This window comes from Zonotrichia albicollis, chromosome 10 (assembly GCF_047830755.1).
Source record: "Zonotrichia albicollis isolate bZonAlb1 chromosome 10, bZonAlb1.hap1, whole genome shotgun sequence".
Lineage (NCBI taxonomy): Eukaryota > Metazoa > Chordata > Aves > Passeriformes > Passerellidae > Zonotrichia > Zonotrichia albicollis.
In genome coordinates this window covers 18,528,692-18,541,659 of record NC_133828.1, presented here as the reverse complement: position 1 = coordinate 18,541,659, position 12,968 = coordinate 18,528,692, and the positions used below count along the sequence as shown (strand labels likewise).

General features: G+C 40.6%; 1 protein-coding gene across 3 annotated transcripts in view; it reads left to right on the top strand.

Moving 5' to 3' along the window:
* Positions 1-391: 391 nt before the first annotated feature.
* STK17B (serine/threonine kinase 17b) overlaps positions 392-12,968 on the top strand; it is a 64,458-nt gene continuing 51,881 nt past the window's right edge. For 2 of the 3 annotated variants that reach the window (XM_074548207.1, XM_005490916.4), the window contains exons 1-7: positions 392-531; positions 2,572-2,730; positions 6,437-6,649; positions 8,293-8,437; positions 8,672-8,798; positions 9,762-9,810; positions 11,153-11,332. In XM_074548207.1, the coding sequence (XP_074404308.1) occupies positions 2,609-2,730; positions 6,437-6,649; positions 8,293-8,437; positions 8,672-8,798; positions 9,762-9,810; positions 11,153-11,332 (836 nt within the window). In that variant the 5' untranslated portion in view covers positions 392-531; positions 2,572-2,608. Of the gene's footprint in view, positions 532-2,568; positions 2,731-6,436; positions 6,650-8,292; positions 8,438-8,671; positions 8,799-9,761; positions 9,811-11,152; positions 11,333-12,968 lie in introns of all 3 variants that reach the window. The other variant, XM_014269796.3, reaches the window with a different exon arrangement.

The following is a 12,968-nucleotide window of genomic DNA, read 5'->3' as shown; positions in this document are numbered from 1 at the left end:
GGACGGAGCGGAACCGCTGCGGCGCGGCTCATGTCCCCGGCTCCCCACCGCGGAGGATGCGCGGAACGCCGTCCTGTACCGGGACCTGCCCGCGCACCTGCCCCGCTGCTCCAGCGCTCGGGGATGCAGCGAACACCCCGAGAAGCCTTCGCTGCGGGGTTTCGCTGCCACAGCAGCGGGACCGGGACGCGCCATCGGCGCCTTGTGGCCCGAAGCGGCGGCTCCGCGCACCCCGGGAGGTGTGGACACGAGCGGCCGCCCCGCAGGGCCCCGACCCCGGCACCCGCAGCTCCTTCACGGCCGGGCGGCACCTGCTGCTGGGGGCCGGGCGGCCGGCAGGAGGCGCTGCCCGCCAATCGCCGGGGTTCTGTGCACTGCGGCTGGGCGCGGATTGGCTGTTCTGCCGGGTGGGCGGGGCCTGACACACGCGCTGCTGGGACAGCCGCTCCCCGCAGCTTGCGCTTTTCAAACGCTGAGAGGCGGCGAGAGAGCGGCAGCGGAGCCGTGAGGGACGGCGGGCGGCGGCCAGCGGTGAGTGTGCCCGGCCAGGGGGTGAGTGTGCCCGGCCGGGGGGCTGCTGAGTTGTGCTGTGCTGCTGGCTGGGCGCGGTGGAAGCACCGCGCTGCCTCCCGCCCTGTGCTGGGTCTCGCTGGCGGCAGCGCGGGGGTGCCTGTGAGGGCAGTCGGGGACAGGGCTGGGTCCCGCCCGGCCGCTGCCGCCCTCCATGGTCCTTCGCTGCCAAACATCGTCCCGGCCCGGACCAGGGACTCGACGTCTTCAGAAAAGCTTAAAGAAGCTGGCTTTTTCCCCTGTAAACTTCTCTAGTTTAGTGGGAAGCCTTTTTTCCCTCATAGCTGGTTGAATCTTATTCTCCTGGGTAGATGACGTGTTTCTTTGTGGGTTTCTGCCTGCTGTGGGTATGTGTTCTTCTCTGTTCTTGATGATACTGAGCTAAAAAGAAGAAGATGTGGTGTCTTACTGGAGAAATAACGTCAAGGCAACGTGAGGCAGAAGTTCTCCTTAATAATTGCTCTGTACGAATGATCATGTGCAATGAAAGCTTATGTAATAAGCTCGATAATGGTAATAAATTTGATACCGGTAATCTCTCAGTCAGTGAGGCCAGTTATCGAACACAAATGGTTTTCTGCTGAAGTACAGCAGGAAGAAGGTTCAGTTTAGGAGTTAAAGTGAGCATAGCCCTAAGGAGAGTCATGTAAAATTTCAGACATGAAAATTATCCTCTTAAATGGTAAACTGCCGTATAATGGGGGCAGAAGGAATGCTTGCTTGTTACAGAGTGAGTCAAAGACTTGTGTATTGGATTGTATTGTGACCTTTTCATAATTTCTTAAAGAAGCTAATTCCTGCATATCAGATGATACTTTGAAGATATTTTTAAACTGTGTAATTTGGGTCTTTTCCCTGCTAAATTATGTACAATGATTTGAATCCAAAATAGTTCTAATATGAATATCCATGTTCCATCCCACACGGGAATGTGAACAATGCTGGATGGTAATGGCTTGCATTTGGATCATAACTAGTTTGAGGGCTCCCCCAGAAGTGTCTGACAGTGCATTTCTCTCATTTTAACTGCAAATGTATTTTTGTAGGCTTGCTAACTGTCTCTGAATTCTAATTTGCCTTATTTTTATTTTTTCACTAATAAAGGTAAACCTGCTCTTTAACTTAAAGAAGCCATCAATTACTACTTCTGGTATCCTTCAGTAACCTTTTTCTGCCTTGCTTTTGCATTTCACCTGAAGAGATGCTTCAGGCCTATAAATGTGAACACCAAACCCCAGTATTTTTATTGGGTTTGGTTTTGTTGGGTTTTTTTTTTCACTGTAGTAGAAATGCTGTGGGTGGTGTATCTTCATAATGTGCTGTTCTACTGGTTTATTAAGGTAATTTAATCAGGATTACTACATCATTTGGTTCTAAATTATCTGAACTTGCAGAGAGGACCTTGTCCATTCATGCTTCTCTCTGACAATTAACTCAGCCTTGAAAAGGAAACTTGGAGGAGCTATGAGTGAGCCTAGTAACAAATGTGAATATTCCCACTGGGAGAAGAACCCCACTTTGTCCTCTTGTTACCTATTCCTGCTGTGTTGCAGTTAACAAACAGGAAGGAGTTTTGGTAAATTCCCCCAGGAACCAAATATCTGTTAAAAGTGTAAACTTCAAGGAAATGTGGAACTTACCCAGAATCCAGAGAAGAGTTTTAGAAAGATTAAAAAAGGTACATCTCATTAATAGTTAAGTAGCTATTAGCATTTTTATTAGAACTAAAGCTTATCCCTGGTATCTTATGGATATGCTCCAGGGAGAAAAAAAACCAAACCCCCAACTTATCTTGAGTGTTTACATTATTAAATTAGCATGTCTTGATTAGTATTCCTTTCAGGTTTTATTTTTACAGTGATTAAATGTGTTGTTTTCAGGCTGCTGCTGAACAAAGTTCTGGCTATTCTAGTTTTATAGCCCTAAACTCACAATATTTGTATATTTTCCTGTGCTGTAGCTATGGAATTTCCAAAACTCTTCATTGTTTTGCTTCAGCAGGTGGCTGGTGTAAGACAGAGACGTGCTGCTCCTGACCATGTCGAGGAGAAAGCTGGAGAATAAAAGCCTTTCTGGCTTGTTGGCCACATCTCTGCACACACCAATCAAGACAGAGAACTTCTACAATTTTTATATGCTTGAATCTAAAGAGCTAGGAAGGTAAGATTATTCCTGTTTGTTTTATTTGAGCAAGAGGCATTTCTACTGCAAGAAAATTCTCTGTACAATGAGGCAAAGCTGTAGGTAGTGGATGGAGAATGAAATATGCCCTCCTCCTTCCCTGTCCCCTTCTTTGCATCATGGTGGGTTCTTTAGGGAGCAGGAAAAGGGACAGTGAGGCATAAGCTGCCAGCCTATTCCGTGTCAGAGAGATCTGGTTTTCACAGATATGTAGATTTGGGATTATCTTCCATTCCCTGCCATGTAGATTCCTGGGGCATGGCCTGAGCAAGAGATGACATAGGGTGATACTGTAAGAAAAAGGATTTTGAGTTGGGTTCCAGGTATTTGGGTGAGTGTTCTGAAACCCAGAAAACAAAGATCTTTTCTCTCCCAGCCCCAAGCAGTGAGACTGAGCTTCAGACAAGCTGCTGTTTCAGGGCAGTTTTGCAGCTGCTTCCCTTGCCCTTGTTTGCAACAGTAAAATAGGAACTAAAGCAACAAAGCACCCAAACCCTCGGTGTTTGTGACCCTGTTTCAGCCACACAAGTGAGTGTGTGTTTTGAAATCCCTGGGTTAATTCATGCCTTGGGAATGCTCAGTGCCCTGGGTGTAAAGCCATGCCAGCCTGATGCTGTGATGGCGTTTCCAAGCTCCCTGAGCAGAAATGTGCCCGGGCAGTGTCACAGCTGTGCTCCATAGGGATCCTTTGCACCTGCAGCTCCCTCTGGCAGCAGAGATGCTCTTCTGCACATGCTGTGTGAGCTCCTCAGCCTGCATTGTTCTCTTGGGTTTTTTCCTATTTTTCTAGCATGCGCTTTTTATCTGGTACACTTTTGTAGAAGTGCACATTGCAGCCCTTAACTTTCTTCTTTTCTTAACTTTTGTCAGCTCTGCTTTTGAATTCTAAGCTCTACAGAAGCAGTTTATATGCAGCACCCTCTAACTCAGGTATTGTTCCAACGCTGGATTTTCAGACTCTGCATATTTGTGAGATGATATCTAAAGCAAACAAAAGTGTAGATTTTGTGTGAATTCCAGAACAGAGTTTTTAATTTTTTATATGCATGCAAAACCAGGCATAACAAAGTAAGTGCCAAAATGCAAAGAAAACTGAAGCAGGACTCTGTTTTACAAACATATCTGTGATTTCTCCTGGCCTAACTACATGTGTGTTTTTTCATGTTTTTAAGTGTATAGATGCTTTTTAAGTGATGTAAAATCCATCTTTTCTTTGTAACCTCTCTAAATGATTAATATGCTTCAATTTTCACTTGCAGTTTTCTTTTTCCTGTTGAGATTATGTGGTAAATAGTTCTCTTGTTCTCTGCTTAAGCTTCCCAAGCCCCATTTCTTCCTCCCACACCCTTATCTGTTGGGTCCTTTGGTATTTAAGACACTGACTCACGAAGCTGGCAGGTTAGGTTCTGTTTAGTGGGTTAAGTAGTTCTGTCCCTGGTGTGTGCGTGGCTTGGCTTCTTTTGAAGTAGTTAAATTTCTGTGGTTTCTGAGCTGAGATATGAAAACATCCTGAAATGAGTTTTTCCTGCAGAGCTGGGCTGTAGGGGGATGGTTACCCAGGCAAGGAGTGGGAGCTGCTGCGCTTGCGTCAGCGCAGCGCTTCCGAGCTGGTGCTTTTGTGTTCCTGCAGCAATTTCCACAGCTCTAAAAGACTTTTTGGGCTTATTTTTTTGCCTTCATTTTTACCTTAATTGGCACTCTACTAATAAACAAGTGAAAATTCGTACATCTCAGATCTGGAGGTATCACTGACTCTTCAGAGTTGTTAAACCCACAGGAACCAGAAGGAAGATTTGCCAAAACTACTGGGGAAGATGGTGCTGTTCTCATGAAACTGAACTGGTTCCCCTTTGTTAAGTTTAGAGACACTTTGGTGGCTGGCAGGGCTGATGTGATGCTAAAAAGAGAATGTGAGCAGGAAGGGGTAGTGCTTCCAACTTGTTTACATTATGAAATTGAGCTCAGTAAGTTCACATGCTCTGCAATAATAATCTGGGTTCACAGTTAGGAAAGAACATGGCTGTTTCAGGCTTACAAATAGTTGTTAAGGTGAAGAGTGTGCCTGTGTCGGCCTAAATAACTTTCACCTCTAAAGTCTAGTGCTTTCAAAAAAGGGTAGAGAAAATCTGCAACTAATTGATGTTGAAATAAATGATGACCGAAGGCCTGTTTTGTTGAATTTATTTTTAAGTTCCAGCAGTATGATTCAAAGTCATCTTTAAATATTCAATAATTTAGGCACATTTGTGCAGTTATGCAGTTATTTGCAAATGAAAATTGATTTTTTTTTTTGCATGAGATGCTCATCCCTGTTTTGATTAAATACTGAAGTCTAGATTTTTTTTAAGTACTTTTTTTTAAAGAAATGTTCCTTTTAAGCGCTGGGATTTTTGCACCAGAAAAAAGGCAAAGCCTGTAAGGCAATGCCTTTTTCTACTAAAGAGTAAGAGAGTAGAGAATATGGCAATGCCATATTTTATTTTCTACTAAAGAAGCCAATTTAGTTTAAAGAACAGAGCTCAGATGGCTCATTCTGAGCTGTTTCATTATGTTTGTCCTTAGTATGCTGTGGTAACAAAAAGTACAGGTGGACAGGCTCATTTTGAAGAGATAAATGTAGGCTGTGCACTTTGTACAAAGCTTGATACTGTTTTTAGAACTTTACTCACAGTTTATTGCAGCCTGTCAAGTTGTTTCTTTGTAAATAAGGTTTCTTTAAATAAATAGATTTTTTGTATATAAGGTTTCTCTTCGCAGTTTGAAAATACTTTGCTTGTATGCAACCAGGCATTTCTGGCAGTGCCAGAAATATTAGTAGCTATAAATTATTTTTTTCAGGAATTTATAACTTGGCTTTAAGAACTGCAATTTTTTCCTCCTAACTTTTTCAAAGATCAGCTTGGGGTTTTAACTACAGTATGTGGTTTTCTTCTAAAAACATTTCTTTGCCAAAATATGGTTTTGTTTCCATACTTTAACAGTTGGCTAGGAAATAAAGCAACACACTTTGTCTAACTGTAATTGAGGAAGAGAATGCTAAATGATGGGTGCTTTTCTATTAAGATGTTTTGAAACATTTTGCAGATACCTGGGATTTTTGCAGCAGTACTGCATGGTTTGTGGAAGGAAATTCTCTTTATGATTAAATTTTTTTCCCACTGAAAACCTCCTGCCCCACCCATGCTTTTAAATGTACTTTATTTTTCCTGTTCATTCTCTGCATTTCACAGATGTTTGCTTTGTTTGTTGTTGTCCTGTAGGTGTTTTAATGAGGTTGAGGGTTTTTTAATATCTTGCAACCTGAACAGAGCTCTGGGCAGTCTGGCCAGCCTTGCTTTAAGCAGGAGGTTTGGAGGTTTTTAGGGACCTCCACAAGTCCTTTCCAACCAAATTATTCTGTGACCTGACCACGAGAATGTCCCTGTAACCTGATACTCTGATTTAATGTTTAGCTAGGCTGTATAAAGGGAATTTTCCTGGGTCTCAGCAGAGCCTCATCTAGCTTAGTGTCCTTCTGCAGTGCCTGCAAGTCAATGTTCATGAAACAGTGTAAGAGCAGGCCAAACATGGCATTTCCCAGTACAATTTTTTGTTTGTTTGCAATTGTTTGCTGTGTCTTATTTCTAATATTAATTTATGCACTTTTGATTTCCTGCATCTCAGTGTTTCCCCTTTTGTTTTGTAGAGGAAGATGTGCTGTGGTGAGAAAATGTGTAGCTAAATCCACAGGCCAAGAGTATGCAGCTAAATTTCTGAAGAAAAGGAGAAGGGGTCAAGACTGCAAAGCAGAGATTGTGCATGAAATTGCTGTCCTTGAATTAATGAAGTCCAATCCTCGCATAGTTAACCTGCATGAAGTCTATGAAACAGCAAATGAAATCATCCTAGTGTTGGAATAGTAAGTATGCCTTCATCACATATCCCATGTTTGTAGGAAAGCATCTTTCAATATATTTTTTGCATGAGTTGTCTGAATGCCCAGAAGAATTGCAACAGTACTCTATATACATGATGCTAATCTTTCATTGTAATATGCTTTATATTTTTTCCTTTAATGATATTTCAGGCAGGCTGACTGGTAATAATGTTCTTGGAATACTGTAGAAGGTCCTGAGTGCATTGATGCAATTTAAATAAAAAGAAAAAAGTCACTGATTCCATGTACACAGATTTCAGAGAGGTTGAGCACATCCATGCCTGTGAACTTCAAGTTAGCACTTGACATTTTTTTGGTGACTGGAGACTTACAGTTACTTTCTTTGTTTTGAGCTCCTAAATTTAGTGGTTTTGTTGTTTTAAAATTAACTTTTGGAACAGTTTCCTAAAAAAATTCCCATATTTTTCACAGATGTTCCCAAAGCTTCTTATTAGCTCTGAAAACAAGTTTAATTTGGGAATTGAATTTGCATTATCTATTATATTTGTTGTATGTGTAAATTTTTGTGGGGAATGTAGGGAACAAAAATACAGCCTGTGAAATTAGTTCTTTCTTAGCTATAAGTTTCTTGTACAAAGTATTTGAAGTGCTGTTGATGGTGGTCTCTGTACACCATGATGTATTCTTTGGAAAATTTGAAGGAATTTTGCTAGATTCTATCTGTAGAAGCTTTTTTTCCCTCTGGAACTAGATGACCCCTAACATATAATTTATTCTAAGGCTTTTTTTTGCAAATCCTTTGCTGCAGAGCTTTCAGCTCTTTACCCATGTGGGTGCCCACCCATCCAGACCATAGTGTAACTTGAGTACAGCAGTACTGTGGGAGCCAGTGCTGGAAACCCTGTGAGAGCTGAAATCGTGGCATCCTCTGCCCTTCCCCTCGTGTCCGTGTTGCCTTAGGGCCACCTGGGGGGAGGCATTTCTGGCACCTCCCATAACCCCAGCAGTGTGTGCCTGGGTTCATTCATTTTGTTCATTATCTCTTTACTAGACTCTCCTTTTAGAGAGTTTGGTAAATCAGCAGTGAAGTTTTGGCTCGGTGATCTGGAGTTTTGAGGAAGCCCTTCATCCTTGAGAGAGACTTGAGGCACTCAGAGCAGGCTGAGCAATGATCTCAGGCCCAGCCTGGAAGGAGGCAGCTGACACTGCAGCCAAGTGGAGGAATAACTCACAAACCACAGGAGCACAGACATTTCCATGCATGCTTTACACTGCTCTCAGTTATTTATGGAAGACATTTTAGATTTGACTTGAAAAGAAAGGCTTCTTTGATTAGGTACTGGTGATAGAACTCAGCTTCTGGAAGGCATCTTCCCACTTGCTTGAGGGGATCAGAGCATTCTGAGGTTGCCAGTCAAAGTGCTTTTTGCTGTCTCTACTGCTGTTTCAGGCTGTAAGGAAAGAAAAAGCATCATCACTTTTTTTCCCCTTTTCTAAGTGTTTATATTAAGTGTTTCAGTGTAAATGTGTAAAAAGAAAAATACTCTCAGCCTCTCTGATATTACAGATATTTGTTAGGTAAATATGTGCTATTAAAAACATTTTTCCTTGCTGAAGTTTCAAAATTTAAACTTAATACACAGATATTCTTCATTGTGTTTCAGTGCTGCTGGAGGAGAAATATTTGACTTGTGTGTCCCAGATGTGGATGACAAAATTGGTGAAAGGGACATTGTAAGGCTTATAAGGCAAATACTTGAAGGACTTTGCTGCTTGCATGAAAACAATATTGTTCATCTTGATTTAAAGGTGAGGCTGCAGCAGGCTTTGCTTTAGCACTTTATTCTGTTCATCAAACTAATTTGTTAAATACATTTAAAAGATGAGGACAAGAAGTTTAAATGATATTATGAGATTAAATATTTTTAAATAGTGTTTAGCAATAAGTATTTCATAATAGAAGCTGAAGTGTCATTTAGTACATTGGGCTTTTTTTTCCAGATTGTATTTTATTAATTAGGAATGTAATGTTTTCTGTTCTAGCCTCAAAATATTTTGCTGAGCAGCATCAATCCTCTTGGTGATGTAAAAATTGTGGATTTTGGGATGTCCAGGAAGCTGGAGAATTGCAATGAACTGCGGCAGATCATGGGAACCACAGAGTACCTCGGTATGGAAGGGCTGCTCACAGCCTCTCATGTGGGCTTTGCAGAGAGCAGGAACAGTTCATGGAGCACACTGAGCAGCTTACAGGCTGATAAAGAACATCACAGGGCAAGGCAACATGTTTGAGCTGCTCTTTTTAAAGAGTAGTCAACAAATATTTGTACCAAAAAATCCCAAATTGCATCAATAAGTGCAGCTCTCAATTTTATACTGTAGTATTTGTTAAATTGTTCTAATTAGAATTGAAATACAACATTAGCATGCACAAAGAAATGTTCTTTGAATTAATGTTACAACTTTAATGTTATTCATTATGATGATTTAATGAGATTAAAATATTTGTTGGAAAGGGAGAGATTGCTGTTAACACTTGGCCCTCTCTGAGGGACAAGTTTCCTTCATGGCTGCCAACACTCAGTGTTAAGAGCACTTCATTCTGCAGTGAATACCTTGCTACCCAGCCTATGCTAACAGCCACTGATCCTAAAATTGGCTTGGTCATTGTGTTGCAGCTTTAACATGCTGAAGGCTCTGTACATTCCCATTAAAAAGCTGTATAATTCAAAACCTCTTAGGAGAAAAATGTATGTGCATGCATCTGATTAGAACACATCTTGAAACTTGGATAAACTTGAGGCCATGTAGTGCCACTTTGGTGTGAACCAAGTAAACATCCGTGTCTAGGCAAATGGAAATAACTTTTTGCCACCTTGTGGCTTGGAAATAATAAATCTAATTATTGAAACTACATGTTGAGTCTCATAATAATGGCTGGTAAAAGAATGGCTGGTAAAAAAATGATTCAAGGCCATTTAAATAAGATATTTATTAAAGATATTTATTATTATCTCTTATATTAAAGATATTTATTATTATTATCTCTTATATTAAAGATATTTATTATTATCTCTTATTATTATCTCTTTAAATAAGATATTTATTAAGATATTTATTATTATCTCTTTAGCTCCAGAAATCTTGAACTATGATCCTATTACCACAGCTACAGACATGTGGTAGGTGTGATCTTCATTTTACTGAGGTTTGGTGGAATCCCTTAACAATCTGAGGGCCTGATGCAGTTTCATCTGGCTTCCAGGAATCCCCTTCTGTTGGTGGGCTGGCTGAAAGAGTGAGGGGAGGGATGGGAGGGATGAAGCCCTCAGAACTTAGAGGAGTTTATGGATCTGTTGCACACTTAGTGGGAAATGCAGATGGCTCCTGAGCCTGTGGAGGAGAGGTGTTTGTTCTGAGGGAATAATCACAGTGGCTGGATAACATACTTTAGGTATTACTTACTCCTGGGTGACATGCTTCAGGTATTAGCTACTCTAGGACACTTCCCTCCCCACTTTTAGGCTGTTAAATAATTTTTTATACAAAGTGTAAGAAGGATGTAAACTTCCTACTTCTTATTTTTAGGGAAATTCCTGCAGAGTGAATCATAAAAAATGACAAATACCTTGAACTGACCCACAACTTCTTGTGGCATTTTAATTTCATGTGCTGTGTTAAAGACTAGTTTTGAAATGTTTCCTTTAAAACATAAAATCTTCAGCATCTTTATTAATATTCACTGTTAAGAGTTGCTAGTTGCTCCTTTGAAATCCTCAGCTCATATTTCAGCTCATAGTAGTAACTAAATCTGTTCATGAATGGTTTTTAATCACATATTATTTGCCTGCTTTTGTGGGAAGACATAAGAAAACCCCTGTTGATGCTGTGCTCACCACGACAAACCCAGCAGCTGCATGTTTCCACACTGTAATGGGTTCTAAATTCTGATCTGTCAGATCACAAAAATGTTTTTATTATGCATCAAGAAACCACCTTAAAATTTATCATAGCTGGCATGATCTGTGGTACTCATGTTGATGTTCTTGGGAGAAACATCTCAGCTAGAAGAGATTGTAGCACAACTCAGATGTCAAATGTACTGAGAGGTTGAATAAGTCTTTGCTCTGTTATCCAGAATTGCAGTGAGAGATGGGTTTTGTTTGCATGCAGATTAGAAAGTCTTGTCTTTTTTTGCAGCTCTATCATCCAGAATTGCCACATGTCCCAAGAGTGGGCTGTGTAAAAGTGGGATTTCCTTTTCCTAACAATCTCAGCAGGAAGAAAAGGATCTATTGAAATTAAAGAGTTTTCAAAAATCCCTTCATTGAGATATATACACACATATCTTTCCTTGTGTGTGTATGTGCAGTCATGTTTGAATTCCATAAAATTGAGGTGTAACATGTTGGCTGTGATTCTGGGAGTGGGATATGCCAGGAAGTTTGACCTGCAGCACAGTAAACATGCAGGGTGTATTGTTCAGATTCTCCAGTAGCTTCATACATTGTGTTCTTATCTCAGGAACATCGGTGTCATCTCCTACATGCTGCTGACACAAGAATCTCCATTTGTGGGCGCTGATGTTCAAGAAACTTACCTTAATATATCTCAAGTTAACGTGGATTATTCAGAAGAAACATTCTCATCAGTTTCACAGCCTGCAAAAGACTTCATTCAAAAACTTCTCATAAAAAATCCAGAGTAAGTAGCAAACTCTTCCAGGCAAGAATCCTAAATTTGTGGAGCACCTAGAAAAAGTGAATGTTAGTTTATGTGCTTAATGTCACTGACAAGATCAGTTGGATATTTCACAATGCATTGGTATTTTTGACTGGCTATTTTCAAGTGCAGGTTTATGCTTTTCCATAATGTGTGAGAAGAATTTTGGATTCAATGTCTGGCTAAAATTGTCAGATATTATTTTTATTATTCTTACAGATAATGTTATTATTAGGGAGGCTTGTTCTTTGAGGTTTTTTTTGTTTGAGTTTCTTTATATTTTCATTAAGATAACAGATTATCAGATTTTATTAAAGTATGCTCTAGAAAGGTCACATTATTTTCTATAATTAATGTAGTTTGGAAAGGCAGTGCAGCCTCATTGCAGTGCTTTCTTGTTTCCTGACTTACCTTTATCTTTTTATTTAAATACCTCTCTTACTATATTTTTATACTTGGCAGTGTCTTGCCTTTTTCAGTATTCTAAAAATGATCTCAATCCAAGACAAAAACTTGTTTGTTTGTAAGACACACCCCTTACTCTGCATTTTTGGGGAGTTCAGACTTCACTCAAGACCTTGCAAAGAAGCAGAACTTTGAGAGTGAGCTGGTCAGGTATTGTTGATTGCAGTGCTAGATATGGTCACCTGTGGTGAGGCAGTAACCCTTGGCATCTCCAGAAAGCCTCCAGCAGGAGGAGTGAGCCTGCCTGCCTGCCTGGAGAGGCTCTTGGGCAGGAGGAGATTCCTGGGAAGTGCCTGCTCTGAGGCAATGAGGACTCCAAATAAAGTTACAAGAGTCCTTCCTGTCTTAACATCTCACATGGTTTGTCAGGATCTGAAAGGATTCACAAAACCCCAGTATCATGAGGGAATCTTGTCTTTCATGTTTGTGGAGCACTTAGAAAAAAGGAATCAGTGAGGAAGAACCTGCTTTGATAACTCTTAGTGTGGACCTGTGGGATATTTGACATTCTGTCACAATTACTTCTCCTTTTCTCCTGGACATCTCAAGACTGTGCATTATATACTCAATAAGCTGCCTTTTTTTTTTATTCCATTCCAACTCTTGATGACACTACTTCCTTGAATTTTAAGAGGAAAAGTCTGTTCTCAGAGAGTCAACTCTGTTAAGTTGCACTTTTCTGACTGAAAAATATTCCTGTGTTCTGGTGGAGTAAGGGAGAAGTAGTGGCTCTGCTGTCCTGGAGCCAGTTTTCTGGCAAGTTCTGTGGAAGTTAATGCAGAACACAAAACTTGCAGTAGCACTGTACTATGTTATCCACAGGAGCAATTTACTGAGTCTGGTTTGTTTGGTAGGATCTATATTGTGAAAGAGTTTATGCCAGATGAATTGCAAGAGTAAAACTAGAAAATGTCAGAGTTTGTGCCATCCTGTTAACTTGGATATCCTTGAAAGCATAATGACTGATTAATCACGAGCCTCGCTGTTTATGGGCTGTATAAAACATATTGCTTTAAGAGTAAAAGCAAGTGTCCATTTATGTGGACCATGTTGAAAACATTCCCAGGGACCATGTTCTTTGTTCTGATGAACGCTTACCAGCCTTAGGGTAAACTCTCAACTCAATTTAGATGCATGTAGCCAATACTAACTG